The sequence below is a fragment of the Limanda limanda genome, chromosome 1 (genome assembly GCF_963576545.1).
Source record: "Limanda limanda chromosome 1, fLimLim1.1, whole genome shotgun sequence".
NCBI classification, from domain to species: domain Eukaryota; kingdom Metazoa; phylum Chordata; class Actinopteri; order Pleuronectiformes; family Pleuronectidae; genus Limanda; species Limanda limanda.
The window spans coordinates 18,039,810-18,058,418 of record NC_083636.1 but is presented as its reverse complement, the minus strand read 5'-3'; the positions used below and the strand labels follow the sequence as shown (position 1 = coordinate 18,058,418).

General features: G+C 44.3%; 3 protein-coding genes across 5 annotated transcripts; 2 read left to right on the top strand and 1 right to left on the bottom strand.

The window, feature by feature from the left end:
* Window positions 1–372: 372 nt before the first annotated feature.
* arfgap3 (ADP-ribosylation factor GTPase activating protein 3) lies at window positions 373–7,626 on the top strand. Of its 2 annotated transcripts, none has more exons than XM_061068919.1 (16): window positions 373–565; window positions 1,535–1,653; window positions 2,208–2,280; window positions 2,390–2,521; window positions 2,647–2,727; window positions 2,847–2,940; window positions 3,042–3,101; window positions 3,201–3,247; window positions 3,332–3,483; window positions 3,613–3,744; window positions 3,851–3,976; window positions 4,069–4,221; window positions 4,338–4,461; window positions 4,691–4,778; window positions 4,912–5,036; window positions 5,123–7,626. In XM_061068919.1, the coding sequence occupies exons 1-16, from the start codon at window positions 497–499 to the stop codon at window positions 5,138–5,140; spliced, it is 1,593 nt and encodes a 530-aa protein (XP_060924902.1). In that variant the 5' UTR covers window positions 373–496; the 3' UTR covers window positions 5,141–7,626. The 2 variants fall into 2 exon arrangements, with proteins under 2 accessions (XP_060924902.1, XP_060924893.1); XM_061068910.1 differs by having other exon boundaries at window positions 4,335–4,461.
* An 859-nt stretch (window positions 7,627–8,485) lies between these two features.
* ikbip (IKBKB interacting protein) lies at window positions 8,486–12,592 on the top strand. 2 transcript variants are annotated; one of them, XM_061077982.1, is made up of 4 exons: window positions 8,486–8,842; window positions 8,921–9,038; window positions 11,501–11,722; window positions 11,918–12,592. In XM_061077982.1, the coding sequence occupies exons 1-4, from the start codon at window positions 8,631–8,633 to the stop codon at window positions 12,482–12,484; spliced, it is 1,119 nt and encodes a 372-aa protein (XP_060933965.1). In that variant the 5' UTR covers window positions 8,486–8,630; the 3' UTR covers window positions 12,485–12,592. The 2 variants fall into 2 exon arrangements, with proteins under 2 accessions (XP_060933965.1, XP_060933957.1); XM_061077974.1 differs by lacking the exons at window positions 11,501–11,722; window positions 11,918–12,592 and adding an exon at window positions 10,014–11,105.
* A 1,392-nt stretch (window positions 12,593–13,984) lies between these two features.
* On the bottom strand, window positions 13,985–16,924 carry ckap4 (cytoskeleton associated protein 4). Its single transcript, XM_061077761.1, has 2 exons — window positions 16,540–16,924; window positions 13,985–15,527 (listed from the first exon to the last, which is right to left on the bottom strand). The coding sequence occupies exons 1-2, from the start codon at window positions 16,861–16,863 to the stop codon at window positions 14,361–14,363; spliced, it is 1,491 nt and encodes a 496-aa protein (XP_060933744.1). The 5' UTR covers window positions 16,864–16,924; the 3' UTR covers window positions 13,985–14,360.
* Between the last annotated feature and the right edge of the window lie 1,685 nt (window positions 16,925–18,609).

The following is an 18,609-nucleotide window of genomic DNA, read 5'->3' as shown; positions in this document are numbered from 1 at the left end:
TTTATTTCAAAGATATATCAAAGACAAACTCATGCATGAAATAACAGGAAATGAATACGGGTCAAAAAGTGACAAAGGAGCCCTTGTTAATTATACTTTTTTTTATAGCATTGTATGATCATGACATTTTAAATAAACTTAAAGTAAATACAGACATTTAAATAACCCTAAATGTACATGGAGTCATATTTAATAATTTTACATGTGTATAAACTAAAACAAAAGTCCAACAGTAAATATTAATACTTCTAAAATACTTATTTCCCATTGGTTTAGTCAGCTGAGGCGGCGAGGTGAACTACGTTACCCAGAACCCCCGGCGACCACAACACAACCACGGGCCGCTCTCCACCAATCAGCGGCGGCGGTTTCTCCACCGACGTGTCGCACTGACTTTTTGGAACCGTGGTGTTTTCCCCTCATGTAAACGTCACTCGTGTGTTCAGCGGGTGAAGAAGACGCGACCGACACAACACAACACAACACAACAACCACCATGTCCGAGCCCGGTAGACCGGACATCTCCGCCATCTTCAAGCGGCTCCGCTCCGTCCCCTCCAACAAGGTGAGTTCTCCCCGCGACGAGGAAGTTCAGCCCGGGTGTCTGACACGTCGCCACCCGAGGCTCTTATCCGGTTAACGTCGCGTTGGGAAACCAGTTGGTTCCGGTTGAGAACAGCCTCCCTTAACGTTTCCCGGTGAATTACAAACGAGAAAGTTCGAGAAGCTGTACCCGGACGTTGGGTTAGCTTGGTGGTAGCTAGCAGCCGAGCTAACTAGCTCCATGTTTTGACAGTTGACGTTAGCCTGCTGTTTGTTTTGCTACGAGCTTTCCCTTCTCTTGTCCACTTCCGGTGTTTTAAAGAACGTCGTTGAGGATCGTTACAAAAAGGAAACAGGAAGTGACACCAGTTTAGTTCACAGCCCAGTTCACCAACAGCTGTTGGAACCAGTAGCTGCTCCCACTACTGACCCCAGTCTGTTGGGTGAATTCAGGGGTGACATGTCAAAATGTCAGCCCCTCTGTGTTTTAAAGGGACAGTTCACTTCCACATCCACCTCACCTCTGTGGCGATGGAGGTGGAAGGTGAAGGGTTCCAGTCCACAACAAATAAACAGCCTTTCAGCCAAATCCGATACATTTGAAATGAATGGTGACCGATTCTTCAAAACTCAAAGAAAAACATAACGTGTCTCGAATTTCCTCTGTGAACCACACTTCTACACTTAGGTAAATACATGATGTAAATGACGCTGTTTCGAGTCGTTTATGAATAATGTTGCTTACGGACAAATGGATGACACCACACTAGCAGTACGGAGGCATTTTTTGTTGTCTGTTGTTTTAAGAATTGGTCACCATTTACTTCAGTTGTATTGGATTTATCTGCAACACCGGTTACCCCTGAAACACCCACCACCTCCATCGGCACAGTGCTGAGTAGATAATGAGTGAATTTTCCTTTTTGGGTGAACTGTCCCTTTTTAAGAGTTGAGCTGAAGCTTCATTCTCTTTCTTCATCTCGCCCCACAGGTTTGCTTTGACTGTCAAGCTAAAAACCCGAGCTGGGCCAGCATCACCTACGGCGTGTTCGTGTGTATAGACTGCTCAGGCACCCACAGGTCTCTGGGGGTGCACCTGAGCTTTATCAGGTAAGTCAGGACCTTTTTATTAAAGCTTTTTAGAACAAAACTTCACAATATACTCAAGTCTGAGAGACCTGTTCATCCTCTCGACAGCAAATATTTCGGAAATGTGCTCAGGGCCCTGTCCATTTAGTGAGAGCTCAACACACTGCAATTTAAGAAAACACATGCAAATACATAGCGAAAACGACAATGTTTTCAGAAGTTGTTTTCTTAATGTTTGCACGTGCTTTTTCTATTTGCTTGGGTTGAGCTCTCTCTGCCACCGTAATAAAGCCATTCCCAAACATGAACTCTGGAGAATGTCCGCACATAATCTCCTTTCAAATATGAAGATACGCAGCAGGAGATTCATCAACACAGAGCTTTCAGGTGAGGGGGAGGCCCAGCCTGAGGGAGTCAGAGTCAAAACTCTAGATATGAAGACACAAAAACAGGATTCAATTCTCAGCAGTTTCAAAAGAAATTGTTTGTCTGACATTTGAATGCGTCCTAATTAGTTAGAGTTGTAGCTTGTCTCTGTCTTATCACATATTCTTTAACTCTTCTTTGTTCCACAGATCTACGGAGCTGGACTTCAATTGGTCCTGGTACCAACTGAGATGTATGCAAGTCGGAGGGAATTCCAGCGCGGTAAGTACTCAAGGGCAAATATCAACAGGCTGTAATTCCGGCATGACGTCACACACACACACAGGATTCAATGTGGTGACTCCTGTTTGTTTTGACTTTCCTATTGCAGACTTCTTATTTCAGTCAACATGGCTGCATAACCAGCGCTGCCAACGCCAAGTACAACAGCCGAGCCGCTCAGCTGTACAGAGATAAGATAAAGAATTTAGCCACACAAGCCACCAGACGCCACGGCACTGAGGTAAAATACAGATGAATGATTGAATAAATGAGAAAAGGCTGGAGATGAGTCCACACGTGGTAAAACGTGCTTATTTGTTTATCACACCCTCACAGTTAAAATCGGTTCTTTCTTCCTCTCCGCAGCTGTGGCTTGATAGTCAGGCTCCTCTCTCTCCAACACCAACAGAGGACAAGCAGGTGGATTTCTTCAGTCTGCATACAGTGGTGAGGGGGTGCACTTGGACCAGCCTTGGTGTGATTGTATCCACATATATTTGCAGGTTGGATATTCAGACATTGACAAAGATTCGTCATTTCATCATGTGCTTCTGTTCAATTCCCAGGAGGTTCCTAAAAACGTGAATACGGCTGAAATGAATCTGAGCTCCTCCACATCAGAGAAGAGTTTATACCCGGAAAAAGATGAAGACAAAAATGGTATTCACTGCTTCTCCTGAGCAATGTTACGCATATAAACATCACAAAACCACGACAGTTGTATTTATACCCACACAATTGATGTGGTTCCTCATTTTCAGGTAATACAGAAGAGGGTCCAAGCGTGGATTCGCTGAGTGTTTCTCCAAAAGCGAATCCAGGTTAGTCTTCATGTTTTGGCTTCCGGATCTTATTTTTGCATTAGTATTATGACTAAACTGCAGGAGATGTAACTTAACCTTATCCTTCAATCCTTCCAGAGCCGTCTTCTCTTTTTAAGAAGAAGCCCACCACTACCAAGAAAACGGTATGTACACAGCAGTATATTGAAAGTAGACTAATTGTATTACTGCTTATTTGATAGTGTATTTAATTGAATGTTTGCTGAAAGTTGGGCTCTAAGAAGGGCGGCCTGGGTGCTCATAAGGTCAGCAGCCAGAATTTCTCTGACCTGGAGAAGAAAGCTCAAGCTGCCGACAAGCTGAGAGAGAAAGAAGACGGCGCTGTGAGCACCAAGAAAAGTGCTCAAACCGAGGAATCCATGTACGTAAATTTGATTTATTTTGAAGCAAATGATTCTGCAGCCTCAATGAGAATGTCAGAGGTTAGCTGCTAATTTCCAATCTCCTGTTCCTGTTTTTCTCCTTTTTAAACTGGTCTTCCTCCTCTCAGCTCTTCATCGCTGCGACTGGCCTATAAAGATTTTGAGCAGCACAGGAAAATGGAGGATCAGAAGATGAAGGGATTAGATGGGAAGAAGAAGGAGCAGGCTGAGAGACTGGGCATGGGTTTAGGCATGAGGAGGTACGTTGATGAAGATGAAGAGTAAAAAACTCACAATCCTGTACCTGGTTAAAGAGCTCTTTTGTCATTTCTCATATGGTCACTGTGTCTCTGCTCGTCTCTGTAGTGGAGTTTCACATTCTGTGACTTCGGACATGCACATGATCGAGCAGGAGAATACCCTTGGCTCAAAGACCACCAAAGGACGGCGGCTCATTGAGCCAGATGATGATGAAGGGTCCTTCACCTCTAGGTCAGATGAAGAACGACCCTCAACCTGTTTCTTCAGCTTTTAGTGATTCTTTTTTTTTACCTGATATTAATGTGAATTTGCCCTTTTTTCAGGTCTGTGTCCCGGTTTGAGGATCAGGTAGAATCTTCTGATCAGTTTACTTCACGGTGGGATGACGGCGTCGAGGAAGGAGGCTGGATGAAGGTGACAAAGAAACCAGAGCCAGACTTCTACTCTTCCTCCATCATAACTTCACTTGACGACAGGTAGGAGACAGTGACTCATGACTAGAAATCTAATCTATCTTTTTTTTAAATATCAGAATAATGGTTGATGCTGTAATTGATTGGATTACAATTTTATTATTTCTTCCGTTTAGCAGACACGCAGCCAGGAGGAAACCAGAACCAGTGCCAGTGCCGGACACGGAAGAAGCTCGGAAAAAGTTTGGAGATGTCAAAGCAATCTCCTCTGACATGTATTTTGGAAAACGAGACCACTCTGAGGTACACTTTTGATATATTATAAATGGTGCATATTGTATATTTTCCCCCTACATATCTAATCATGGATTGAACTAGTGCTAATATTCATTTTGGAGAGTTACGGTAAACCTTTGAAAAGATCTCTAGACTTTTGCATATAGCTGCATAACACATTCTGTAGTAAAATGTCTGTTCTCAGAAAAATCACTGCTGGAAACATTTCAAACGTTGTCTGTTTCTGTTTCTTTAGTACGAGGCCAAATCTCGACTGGAACGATTATCTGGGAGCGCGTCTATAAGTTCCGCAGACCTCTTTGATGATCCAAAGAAACAGATTGGTAACGCAGCGCTGCAGAAACAACTCTGCACATGTTTTACTCACTATTCTAAGTGTTATTCATTAATAAATGCATATATGTATGATGACCTAAAGACGGCATGGATTGATATGAGTGAATCTTGTGTCCACAGGGAGTTCGTACAGTCTGACCAACATGGTGCCCAACGCTCCGGACATGTCGCAGCTCAAACTGGGAGTGCGCTCAGTCGCAGGAAAACTCTCAGTCATGGCCAGTGGTGTAGTTAACTCAATTCAGGTCAGTCAGAAATACAGCACTTGAATCAAATTATACCATGAATAGTAATAATAATCTAATGATGTTTATTATTTCCTTTTCCCCAGGATCACTACAGTACCTGAGTCATGCTGCATCTCCTCTGGGATTCAGCGTGTGTTGTCGGCGTCGACATAACCGGAGTTTGATAGTTTACCTGGTGAGAGACGGAGAGAGATCAGCTCTCTGAGCGAATCTCTGCTCGGATGCATCAAACTCAAGCCCTAAAGTGACCCTGTATACATTTACATCTATTTTTCTTTCTCAGATAATGTGTATAGAGCTGGTGTTAGAATCAGGATGACTGAAGCACAATATTTGCTCATCTGCAGACATCTTGAAGTGCGATATCTGTGTAAAGTGATACCATGTGGAATATTTCGGTTGCATTATATTACTTGGTTTGATTTGTGGTTTTGGGGTTTGAATACTTAAAAAAATACTTTATGTAGCAGGTGGGAGATTTCTGGTGTCATGAAGGAAGGGTTTACTTTTTGATTCCGTTCGTTGATGAGGTCAAAACCTAAACAGCAGAGACAATTCAGTTTTTTACAACTGAATTGGTTCATGCACTTTCACTCGTCACACGCTCTGTGCAGTGTGTTCTTGTACTTTATTTTCTGAAATCTTGCACATTCCCACCGTTTTTGAAAGTGTCCTTTTCCGTCCCCAAAGTGCACTTACGTTTGCTCTTCCACAGGCGGTACCAAAAGCTGATAACGAGGCCTTGTGGGGACCAGATATGTGACTCTTAATTGAGGATGATATCAGTTATGGACATTGGTATTGATCTAATTAGCAGATAGGCTTCATTTTCCTGCAAGTAGCCACTCTTTTCTTTTTGCTTTTTTTAGGTTATGCATCCGTTGTGGAAAAGGAGCGGATGGCAGTGAGGATAAGTAGCTAGAAAGGTCTTAAGGAAAAGCTTGATGTTTTGGGAAGTGCACTTTGCCTAGAATTTCATGCCACTTTTGAATATATGCATTTTTTTGTCAGTAGGAGGAGTTTATTACCTTCAAACAGAGTCAGGCTAAGATATGAGAGTGGTGTCAATCTCAGCATCTTTCTCTCACCAAGAAGACAATGAAAACTATATCCTAAAATGTCAAACATTTCTATTAAAGGAGACATATTCTGCTTATTCTGTTTTTCTTTCATCCTGCGTTAAATAGATTTGTGTGTGTATATAGAACTTCTGCCATGTTAAACTGCCCATAGTCCGCGGTGAAGGGAACTCACGTCACCTTCAGAAAACACATTCAAGTGAGAGTAGACCAGCTGGCCAATCAGAGCAGACTGAGCTATATTAGGGGGGGGGGGGACCTTTTCATAAAGAGCAGAATATGTCTCCTTTATAAAACTCAAGTGTTATTTCTTTCTTAATCTTAATCCAGACTTTACAATCAAGAATGAGGTCAACATGGTAACACGTATATGTGTATATAGAGATTTATTTTCAATTTGGAGGGTTTCGATGATGTTTGGTTTGAAAATTGTTTTTGTCGTCTGCGGTGGAATCTTATGTTTTTGCCTCTGGGCATATTTTTTAAGTGGCACACAGATTCTTGAAGGGTAAAATGTCCTGATGCTGTTTGAAATGTTTGTAGCGTTCAGCCCCTGATATCTAGAAACACATGTCCACTCCCAAAACATGAATGTAAACTGTACCTTTTTAAAGAGTTCAAGTTCTATGTTGCTGCAACATCCCGCCAAGGTCCGAGTGATATATTTCAATACATCAAAAACAACCGAGGCAGTGATGAAGCACAAATAGAACGAGAAGTGATGCTAAAGTTTGATTTTGGATTTGATATTTAAAAGCAATGGAGAAGCAGATTGAAGTCTGTTTACAGCTTTTACCTAAAGTTTACTCACGAGTTAAAGCACTAAGTGTTTCTGGCGCCCGGACTGGGGACAGGACGGATTAATTTCCGATTACTTCACTGTACTGTTCATGCTTCTCAGGAGTAAAATATGAAACACTACGAAGCACTAAAAGCGTTTCACATCCTTCAATGACCAAATATTTGTTTACTCCATCACTGTATGCCTTAGACCAAAGATCTCTGAAGCATAACGTCTTTAAATTTGCAGTATCGTGGAGTCCTCTCGTCAGTTCCTCTTTTCTTTTATTTGCACATAATTTTTTGCACGTGGCAGCTTTTGCTGGAATGTGACGAACCTTTGCCTCTTTAAGTTGATGCTGCGTCCTTGCTTGACTTGAGTTTTGCTTATGTTTGTAAGTTTGTGTCTGCTGCTGTTGAGTATTGTTAAATGTTTCATAAAAGAGTAGCAGCTTGTGCATGTTTGCTCCCTTGTAGTTATTTTATCACCCGGACACATCCTGAGTACTCGATGGCGGACGGCTGCTGCAGCCCATTCATTTAAACAATAATGGGGGGGAGAGAATTGCTCAATATTTACTGTAACGTTGGAATACTATGTTGTATACGGCTTTGAATGAGCATTTATAGAACATAGAATGTTGATAATCAGATTTTGACAATTTTTGACATTTAAAGTTTAAGTTACGTTTTTTGGAAAACTGCCAAATAAACTGTTCGCGTATGAATTCCTGTTTTATTATTTATGTTCGTTTTTCTCTGTGTCCTGTGTAACTTGTGTGCAATTCCACATGATTTTAGGCTTTATTGTTTTTTAAAATAATAGTAAATTGTGTAAAATACATATCCATAAGTTTCTTAGTGTCAAATTCAAACGTGATTAAAATAAACAAAAGGACATGTTTACATGTGAGACACTAGGTGAAGTTGGGGGGAAACATTTTTTGATAAATTAACTGGTTTATCAATCAAAAACATTTGTGGATCAATTTTCTTCCAATCACCTGATTAGTAAAAGTATTTGTTGCAGCTTCACTTCCGGGATAGAAGCTGGCAGACGCCTACGTGGCTGGCTGAGGCGTTTGGGGTACTTCCTGCACTGTCGAAAATATGATAATCACAATTGAACCTCAAATTCGTGAAAAACAATGAAAATTGCGATTTCATCTAAAACCCTTTAGTCTCTTCAAGCTACAGATAAAACACATTCAATTGTGTGTGTTGCAATTACACACGACACGAAGTTTCAATGTAAATGCCTGAACTCTTCGTATGTACGATCTTTTTAAGGACAATGAAGGCAACATCTTCCCAAGGAAGACGGTGAAGCTGCTGAGGCGTTTGGGGTTGTCGGAAATATGGTAATCAATCATCAGCAGGATCTCGAATAAAAACTTACTACAACGTGTAACTTTTTAACAATATTTTTTTCCTCTTTAATTGAACAACAAAACGTGCATTCAAATTGATCCACGTGTGACAATTACACATGCGGTGTTTTCATCTAAAGTGCGTTAGCAGCTAATATCTACGAGCTTTGCAACAGCACCTGAAGGCCACATTTTTTCCTGGAGCTGTGAAGCTGAAGAAAACGGAACATGAACGCAGCTTCATCTCATTTCTCCACTTCTTCACATGATGAACTTTATATCTTATTTAACTAAGCAGCGTCACCAGTAACTTCTATTAAGTTTATATCTGTGAGTTTTCCCGGCGGTGAGAGTTTTTTAAAATGCCCTCTGAGGTGAAGCAGAGGAGAAAGACCCCGAAGCAAAGTGATGAAGAGTCAGAAGCAGCGAAAGCAAACAGCAAAGATGAAGAAAAGGAGAAAAGTGTGAAGGTGAAGCCGGAGCCGGAGCCTGGAAACACGAACACGTGTCCGGGTGTGGACATGAGGAGTTTCATGTGCGTGTTGTGTGTGGCTGCGTGTGGAGCTCTGAGCTGGTGAGTGCAATGTGATCCAACACACTTTTATTGATGTTGTGTGTCTGTGCTAATGTGTGTTGTTGTTGTTTTTTCCAGGATGGTGCTGCAGCAGAATCAGAGGTTTTCACTTATGGAGGAAAAGTACAAATCTCTTCAGGGGAAAACTTCCAGTCTGTTCAACATGGAGGAAGAAGTCCTGAGAGTTTCCCAGAAGGTGCGTTTGATTCACAGACCCGGAGCTGAAGGGTCAATTCATCCAAATGACTAAAAGAAACAACACAGACTGTAACAACAACTTATTGTCCACTGTTGTTTTTGTTTGCATTTATTTGCACAGGTTTTGAGTAATGGTGAATTTCAGTGGAATTTAATTAGTTCACACTCAGACAGTCTTAAATGTCCAGGGTGTAAGATGTAGGTGAAAGGAATCTACTGGCAGAAATTTAATATAAAATAAATCCTAGTGGTGTTTCCGCTAGTGTTGTGCATATACATTACACAAATTGCTGTTGTCATTACCCTAGAACTGGCCCTTTGTATTAAGATACTTTATATTTACATCAGGGTCCTCTCTACGGACGCCGCCATGTTTTTCTACAGTAGCCCAGACTGGACAAGCTAAACATCTTTTGAGTATTTTATGACAACTGAAGGTTCTCCGTCATGTTTGAAAGTTGAGGGTGAGGTGAGGGGTGTTCAGCTGCAACATGCAACTTCACCACTAGATGTCACTGCGTTCCACACACTGAACCTTTAAGGCTGGAGCTGTGCAATGGAGAAAACCAATGCAGCTTTTAAATACATTTTTTTTGGTTTGTTTGTACTTCCACACATTTCTTTTGCATTTGGGAAAACAAAGAAATCTCAGAGACAGATATTTAAAAACAAGTAAAACTCAACCTGCTTGGTTAAACACCACTTGAGCTAATTGTGTAATTTGCCTCCTCCACGTTAGGGGACGGACAGCGGTCAAACTAACAAGTCACTATCGTTTAACATTGAGTTAAAAAAGTTTAGAAAAACTTGCCTCCTTTACTCTCATGTGCTCCTTCAGTTTATTATTTTGTCTTTTATAGTCTTGTTCTCAGTGCATGAGCTTTGTTTCCCACCGTTCATGTGTTATATATAAATACTGCGGCCCATAGAGCTCCTACACAAACAGCCCTCATGTTCTGTGTTGCGGCTGCAGCTTGCCGCCTCTGAGGATGACCTACAGGAGGCGCTCTCCACTGTCTCCCTGGCAACAAGACTCCAGCAGGACATCTCTGACCTCCACGCCGCTGTCATGGCGATGCAGGCGGACGAAAACTCCGCCTCCCGTGACCTGCAGGCGGTCAACGCCCGATTCCTCAACGTGACGGAGACGTGGCAGGAGCGGCTGGCGGTCGTCACCTCTGACCTTGCTTCGCTCAAGGTCGAGTCGAGGGAGGCTCACGCCGGATCCACCGACCGGGTGAACGAGGCCGAGCGGAGGGGCCGGTCGCTGGCAGAGAGGCTGGAGGAGCTGGAGGACAGCACGCGGAGGAACGCCCGAGCTCTGGAGCGCACGGAGGTGGATGACGCCAAGCGAGCGCAGGACCAGCTGGACTGGAACACCAAGCAGATCCACAAGCTGGAGGAGCAGATCAGCAGCCTGAGCAGGAGGGAGGCCGACCTCAACACCCAGCTGCAGGAGCACATCCCCCGGGCGCAGGAGTGCGAGCAGCACCTGCCGAAGGTGGAGGAGGCGGTGCGCTCCATCCTGAGGCTGGGGGGCGACCTGAGCGGGGCGGAGAGGCGGCTGGAGGAGGTGACCTTACAGGTGTTCGGGGCCGAGGACAGCATGCTGAAAGCGCTGAGCGAAATCCTGGAGATACGTCAGGAGCTGGACACACTGCAGGCTCAAAACAGCATCCTGAAGATGAAGAACGAGCTGTCCGTGGTTAAAGAGGCAGTCCGTGAACTCACCATGGTGCTGAGGGAACACAGGGCAGACGGAGAGATAGACACTTTGGCAGAGGAGGAGGAGGAATGGAAGGACAACGAGGAGGAGGAGGAGGAGTGGGAGGGTGAAATAAATCAACCTCTTCATGAAGACATCACTGAATGATGTCACGGTTTTAATATAGGGAGGGAGAAGGAGCGGCTCTGTTTTATTATCTGTTGTTAAAGCTCAGTGATAATGTTTGATATCACTGCACTGTAGTGTTACACAATCAATAGTATGTTTAAGTGGCTCAGTTAAAGAAGATTAATGCTTTTAGTTTTCCACAGCAGTTATTTATTATTCTTCAGTCTCTAGTTGTAGCTCTTTAATGGCAGATTTGCTGTTTTTCTTTATTATTCCATTGTAAACTGAATCTCTTTAGTGTTTCGCCTGTTTGTAAAGAAACTTGATGGTATTATTATCTCGTGTTTTTGGAATTTTTATAGACATTTGTTGGACTAAATCCCTCATCAATCTGTGTCATGAACTTTTATATTGTTATATTTTAGTTTCATATGTTAAAAAAACAATCTCGGTTAAATTTAATAAACCTCTTTTTTTGTACTGTGATTATTTGTGCAAATTTGTTTGATTTTCATATTCAAAACTGTTGAGTATTTAAAGCACCATTTCCCCCCGAAATGATTTCAGTAAATATTGACAATGTCTCACTTCACCTCCTCCGCTCCATGTACTACATTGTGTTCCAGTGCGAGAGCGTCCAGCTGATGCTAGAGGGTCGGGGGGGTCAGCTCGGAGCTCTGCGGCCGCAGCTGGAGGCTCTGGAGCAGGACGTGGGCCGGCTGAAGGAGTGGGCGTCTGGGCTGACGGAGAAACGAGCTCAGCTGCAGACCAGCATGGACGCGCTGAGAGAGGCCGTGGGGCAGATTGAGGGACGCACCTCAAGCATCACCGTGGACTTTGCCAATAAGGTACGTAGGAAAATCAATTTATCTACCAAATGTTTTATTGTTTCATCCTTTGGCTTTTTAAATGTGTGTTATAATCGCTAAAATGTCTTGTTTTGTCCTTCAAAATCAAACACACACATGGGGATAAATAATTTGATGACTAGAGCGTCTCAGTTGTGTTTCTCAGTATCTTTATTTCTTGTATTCCCCCTCTAGGTGGCGTCAGTGAGGACCGACGTGCGCAGGATGGACGGCCTGCACTCGGAGCTGGAGGCTCTGCTGGCTCAGGTTGGAGAGCTGGAGGACCAGACCACCCGGATGGAGCACAGCATGGTCAAACGCATCGGGGACGTGCTGACCAGCAGCATGGAGCGGGTCTCCAGTCTCCGGGCCGCGTCCGAACGCAACGCGCAGGCCATAGAGCAGCTCCGCAAGCGTGTCCCTGAACTCACCACTGCAGACAATGAGATCTCTGAGCGTCTGAGGGAGCTGGAGGGCGGCAGAGCTCGCCTCATAAGGACGCTGACCTTTGCCAGTGACCTTAAGCCCAAGGTGGCCAACATCAGGAGGGACTTTGGGGCCTTTGAGCCTCAGCTGTCGGATCTGACTCTGCGGATCGGACGCCTGGCGGAGGATCTCACTAACAGAGAGAAGGAGATCACAGAGCTGAGACAGACTTTGACTAATCTAACTGCAGTGGAGGGAGATTTAAGTGTCACAACCAAACAGCTCAGTGAAATAGCTGATATGACTGACATTGGAGAGATGCACCGGCCGACATGAGTCTCGCCCTCGGACGAAGTTTCAGACTGACTGAATGATTTTATTTGTTTTCTCTCCGTTTCACATCCGGTCAACTGTCACACTGCTGTTACTGAATTACTGAAATAAATATGGAACAAACTCGGACATGATCTGCAGCGTTGAAGCATAAATCATCACTGATTGGGTTTGTGTGCAGCTTCATGAGCTTGTGACAAAGATTCATGACTCTTTGATTATTTTCATTGGTTTTATTTGAATTTTAAATATTCCAGAGCTCTTAAATATAGATTTGTTTTTAACGTTATTCAGTCAGGAGTCAGGACACAAAATAATGGCTTCAAGGAAAAGTTCAACATTTAGGGAAATAAGCTTATAAGCCTTCTTTTAAAGTTGTAGATGTCACATTCATGTTTGCACAGTAAAGATGATGCTACAACTAACCCAGCTATTACTGGGTTATACAGTATCAGTTACAGTTACATGTGTGGGCCAAGAACGAGTTTTATAATTTATGTTAAGCTAAGTGTCTGGGGTATTCATAGTCATATTCAGCAAACAGACATGAGAATGGTCTCAGGAAGAAACCAAAGAAGCACCGCATACAGATCCCTGATAAAACTCACAAGACAAACACGCTGGTGTTACAACTTGATCTCTATAAGATGCAAGTGTTAATGCAGCTTTTGCACCTTGAGATGAGAATGTAGGCAAATGGCTTCCTCGTTGCTATACTTATAATTTTCTATGAGGAATCTCAGTCATTTAGACTTGAAGATATTTAATTTTAGTCGACTAACGAAGTGACTTGAAATTCCACAACTACATAATATTTCACTGTGCACTTGGACGCTCAGTGCGAGAAGGAGAAGTTCGGGGGTAAGTTTCTCTCAGGGGAAATTCTGTTAAATCATAAGCTATGACGCTTTGCAAGATTAAATATTTCACTCTGTGTATTAATGATGTTTTAAAATCTTCTTCCATGTGCAGAACTGCGATCACCAGCCCCTCTGAAGGTCTCTGCACCGCCCGGACCTGCAGCACCGGTACTGTGAGTATTTCCTAACCTCTCCCGGCCTGCAAAGTATTCATTATCTTCTAAACACCCTCGAGCAAAACAGGTCACTTTGAAGTGGTGGAGCGAAGAGGCCAAACGCCAGCGGAGGACGCACACTTCTGCAGAACAGCTGGAAGACGTCAAAACTAAACGTCCACAGACGAAAAGATGTGTTATTCTGCACCTCTGTTTGCAGATTGAAGAGCTGGGAACAGTAAGAGGTGACTGATCATCAGTCTGACTCCACAGGTATGATACTGTATGTCTTGCTATATATTTAAAAATGGTTTGGAGCTGTGGGATTGCAATTCATAGAATTATAGTAGTAGTTGTAGTTAGGATTCTGCAGCCCTCAGGTAAATCACGCCCATTAACAAGTGTACAATTTAATTTCCATGATGCATCAGCTAAACTAAAAAGCAACAAATTACAAGTTCACACCATCAAATAATATCTCACAATGGTTGGTGGACGAAAGCTTTTTATTCCTGTAAAAACAACAACAACAACAACAACAAAATGTAGTGAGTAAACAAAGGAGTGCTCAAGAGGAGCTAATTATTTCATTTTCATAAGGAGGTCAAAAGAAAAAGCAGCCTTGGCACAGAAAACTGTAAAGTAAAGAAAACCAACCTAATAAAACATTCTAAAATAAAAGTACAGTGCAGAATGGTCGTGGATTTGAATCCACAGATTCAGCAGTCCAGCTCTGCCCCCCCCTCCTAAGTGTGCACCATCAAGTTTTGTGTTTCAATTCTTCATAGAGTTAGGAGGAGTGGGTTGTGCTTGGATTCATCACTGTCCCTGTTCTAGTTTCCTGATGTCACGTCTCTCAATAAACTACTTCTTCTTCTGCAGTTTCTTCGTGGTCTCCTGCAGAGCTTTCTGAAGAGCAGCGATGGCCTGATCGTGGCCTTCAAGCTTGGCGGCTTTGTCCTCCAGCCCAGCCACCATCTTGCGTAGACCCTCCAGCTGCTCGGGCTTCGTGCTGCTGCTGGCCTCCAGAGCAGCGAGCCTCTTCTCCAAGTCCTTCACCTGCTCATCCTGACTGGAGTCCTTCATGGCTCCATCCAGAGCGACTACGTTTGACTGCAGCGCCCCCAGGCTGCTCCTCAGCGTCTCCAGCTCCTGCTCCAACCCAGCTTTGGCCTTCTGCACCTGCGCAGCCTGAGCGCTCTCGTGGGTGTCCAGCTTAGCGAGCAGTGATTCCACTTTGGAGGTGATTTCTGACACTGACGCCAACAGTGAGTCTCCACTCTCCTCTGATGCTCTCACTCTCGCTTCAAGCTCCTCTGACCTTTTCTGTCCCTGAGCAGCCGCTGCGTTCGCCTCTCTCCCGACCTCACGGGCCACCTCGGCGGCCTGCTCCACCACGCCCTCCACCATCAGCGTTTTGTCCTTCAGGGCCTGAACCTCGGCCTCTGCCTCCGACAGCGACTGCCTCAGGCTCCCAACGTTCTCCTGCACCCCCGACCTCACCGCTTCCACCTCCTGAGACAGCGAGGCCACCTCCTGGTTGCGAGTCTGGAGCTCTTCCCTCACGGCGCCAATCTGCTCCCTGAGTGAGTTGGCTGATGATGCTTCCGCCTGTTTGGACATCTTGATTTCAGCCACAGCCTCGACGATGGCGGAGAGCTCCTCCTTGATGAGTGCAGGGTCTTCCATGTCCCCCAGGCGGGCTTTGAGGTCGGCCAGCTGGCTCTGCGCCTCGCCCTGGGCCTCAGTGACCTCTGCCATGTTGACCTTGATGGACTGGCTCACCTCGGCCAGGCGCTCCTCCACCGTCTTCTCCAGCGAGGAGAAGTCCCTCTCGCGGGCCTCCTTCACCTCGCTGATGCCCTCCGAGAGGTCCCTGAGGAGGTCGTTCTGGAGGTTCTGGAGCGCCTCCTTCACCCTCCTCGTCTCCACCTCGCCCGTCTTCATGCGGCTGATGGCCCCCTGCAGCTCCACCCGTGTGATGCTCAGCGATGAATCCAGACCGTCCACAGAGCTCCTCAGAGACTCCACCTGTGCAGCAAGACAGGAAAAGTGCTTTTCATAAGATTACACAAAAACACCTCTTTGTACTTTGTGCGATTTTCAGATGATCCACTAGGTTTTTATAGGAAACTTTTCTTAACCCAGGGATGCACCGTAGATGAGTCAAGGTGTTGAGTCAAGGTGTTGAGTTGTGCTTATTGAAAGTTTACAATATCTCCATGTTTTAATTTCTTGTAAATATAGGACGATGCAGGAAACAGAAAAAACTTGATTTTTTACTCTTGATATTCACAATAAAAGACATGACTTTAAACTGCTCCATTATTTTAGAAGTGAGAGGAAAAGTAAATGTACATGACACAAAACATACTGCACTGACACATACACATTTGCATGAAAGAAGTTGAGTAACACAACGGAAGTGTGCCTCGCAGATATGCAGTCAATAAAAGAAGTGTCATTGAGATTAGTTATGCACAATGTGAATGAATGGATGAATGAATACATGATGTAATCAACTGGACAGATTTCCAAGTAACTTTCCTTAGAAAGAGTTAGTCATCGGCCATAAAGAGCCAACTCCCGTACTTTACGCATGAAATGGCTCTTAGCTTACGTACAAACTGTAGATGTGCCCCTCCCCCTGACGCTGTGAACAGATCATTATCTGCTCTTTGCTTCTTAAACAACCCCCCACAAAATAAAATGATGAAATAAAAAACAAGATACAGCACATTTATTTGAGCTGGATACTTTTGATTTGACTCTTTGGATGTTTGCTCGGTGGTAAAAGACTTAAAGGGTGTTGATCACATCCATCAGTGCAGTACACCCCCAACCTGCTGAGCGTGTAACTCCAGTACATGAAGTACAACTTCAAGTATGTGGAAGGTTATGTAACTTAAGAACAAGGGTCTACACTTCACATCCATCACTTTCTAGAGATGAAATAGAAGTTGGGTCCCTCTGAAGCTGATCTGCATGAGTCGTTCTCTTCTTATCACCCCCTGCTGATAATGCTCATCACTTTGCTCCATACCTGTTGCACGACGCTCTCCATGCTCCTGCCCAGCTCCGCGCTCCTCTGTGCGCTCTGCTCGGTCCTGGTGTTGCTCGCTCGGATCTCCTCCACGACCTGCTGCAGGTAGAACGCTGCAAACCCCGCGGCTCCTATCAGTGCTGCGTAGAACACTGTGTTCAGGACGAGTCCCAGGCCGCCCCGGGTCCGTGGCCCCTGGGGTCCCGGGGAGCCGGAGGACCCGGTGCTGGGGCTCTTCTGGGCTTTCTTCGGAGCCTCATCCTGGCTGACGGGCGCTGGGCTCTTCTCGCCGGAGCTGCTCTTGTTCTTGTTCTTTGCAGCCATGGTGAGTGGAGGCAGCTCGGAGGTGTGTGGGGGGGTGAAGAGGAGCTGCTGCTTTCTGCAGTCGTGGATGCGGAGTGAGTTCCTGCGTCCAGGCGCAGCAGCGTATCAGGGAGCGAGTCGTGTCTGTCCACGGGGCTGTTTGCTCTGAGGTATGCGGATGGGGGCCGTCCCACGGTCCCCTCCAGGAAACAATGGATGGACTCAGTTGCTGCTACACTTTGGTTACTTGTGGTTTTACCTTTCTGGGACCAAATCAGCTAAAATGGCACAGTAAAGCTCATAACAGTTGCAAAGCCCAAATGTGTCCTTACATTGAAACAATCCGCATCAAATCACGCACACTCATAGATATCAGTCCCTTGAATGTGCCTGGTTATTTTCTTCAAGATCCATGAATTATTCCCTGAGAAATTGGTGAAAACGTTTGAAAACGCCTACATCTTTGAAGTTTAAGGAAGTTTAAAAGTATTCCTTGGATCGCGCATCCCCAACGGATCCACCCCAACGTTTAATAAGTTCTTCCTCAAAGCATAACGCACACATCAACCAAGTTTCATGGCAACTTTTTTCGTGTATTAAAACCAAACCAACGAACAGAGGTGAAAACATGACGTCTTTGGATAAGGGACGTTTTTGGAGACGCAGCTATGGCTCCTCAAGGTTCATAACACAGTAAGAATTTGCCTAATGTCTCTTTTTAATTCTGTAGAAGTGAGAAAGTCCCTGCAGTTCATAATGGGGGGGAGACGCTCCATCTTGGGACACACGACTGTTCCAAAGGAGATAATCCCCAAATGTCAATAAATCTGTGCCTCAGGGGCATGAAACTATCAAATGTATGTGAGTTACAGCTGTGGCACACCTCCACAAATGATGTTACAAGTCTGATGCAAACTTTCTGCAAGCGGCTCTTTTAGAGGTAGAGCAGTGTAAGGAAGGAGGGAGGGAGGGAGGGTCCTGACTTCTTCGCTCCTCCTTTCATACGTGGCAGCTGCAGCTTCAGTTCTGCAGCCTCGGTTCTGCTGCTGCTGCATCACCAACACTCTCTCTTCACAAACAGGCTCAGAGGAAAACAGAACTGTAATGTGCACAGGCAATGACGTAAAAAAGTCCAATAGTCGTGTCCTTCCCTTTCCTATAATAGGCTGGAAAGGCGAATGAGCCCTAAAATCTGGAATTTCCTTAATTAACAAGTGAGTATGTCACTGGAAACCAAATCCCATGTATTGCAGTAATATTCATATTCATCCTACTTCATTGTTAGGACACCTTCTCAGCACTGCTGGACTTTTGAACTATTTCAAGTTGCATTGTTTTGATAATATTTGTATGACTAAGCTCCTTCTACCACCCAGAGAAATATTATTTTTCTGCATGCAAAACCCCCCAAAAAACTCACCTACAAACATTAACAAAAAATTAAAAATTAAATAAAGATGCACGTTTACATCCTCAATTCAACCACTAGATGTCGCTAAAGGAGCATTTTATGGTGAGATGAGTATAAAACACAGATATTGACATGAAGCCAAAGCCACCATGTAGATGTACAACCACAATAATGAAATACTATTTGAAACAATAAATGTACGTACATTAATGGTAATTGTTTCCATTAAGGTATTATAGCACCTGTCTGTAATAGGCAGGTCGCTACCAGGTTATTATAAGTTACCTTTCTTAATGGTTTTATGTTCTTAAAAGTTGAAACATGTTTGAGATCAACACTTAAAAATCAACTTGAAT

What these genes read in the sequence shown, in the direction of transcription:
- arfgap3 (XM_061068910.1), top strand. Translation starts at nt 497, where the DNA reads ATGTCCGAGCCCGGTAGACCGGACATCTCCGCCATCTTCAAGCGGCTC. An exon ending in CCACCACTACCAAGAAAACG is followed by an intron (nt 3,248 to 3,331) that starts GTATGTACACAG and finishes GTTTGCTGAAAG; the next exon opens with TTGGGCTCTAAGAAGGGCGG. An exon ending in ATAACTTCACTTGACGACAG is followed by an intron (nt 4,222 to 4,334) that starts GTAGGAGACAGT and finishes TCTTCCGTTTAG; the next exon opens with CAGACACGCAGCCAGGAGGA.
- ikbip (XM_061077974.1), top strand. Translation starts at nt 8,631, where the DNA reads ATGCCCTCTGAGGTGAAGCAGAGGAGAAAGACCCCGAAGCAAAGTGAT. An exon ending in GCGTGTGGAGCTCTGAGCTG is followed by an intron (nt 8,843 to 8,920) that starts GTGAGTGCAATG and finishes TGTTTTTTCCAG; the next exon opens with GATGGTGCTGCAGCAGAATC. An exon ending in TCCTGAGAGTTTCCCAGAAG is followed by an intron (nt 9,039 to 10,013) that starts GTGCGTTTGATT and finishes TTGCGGCTGCAG; the next exon opens with CTTGCCGCCTCTGAGGATGA.
- ckap4 (XM_061077761.1), bottom strand. Translation starts at nt 16,863, where the DNA reads ATGGCTGCAAAGAACAAGAACAAGAGCAGCTCCGGCGAGAAGAGCCCA. An exon ending in TGGAGAGCGTCGTGCAACAG is followed by an intron (nt 15,528 to 16,539) that starts GTATGGAGCAAA and finishes CTTGCTGCACAG; the next exon opens with GTGGAGTCTCTGAGGAGCTC.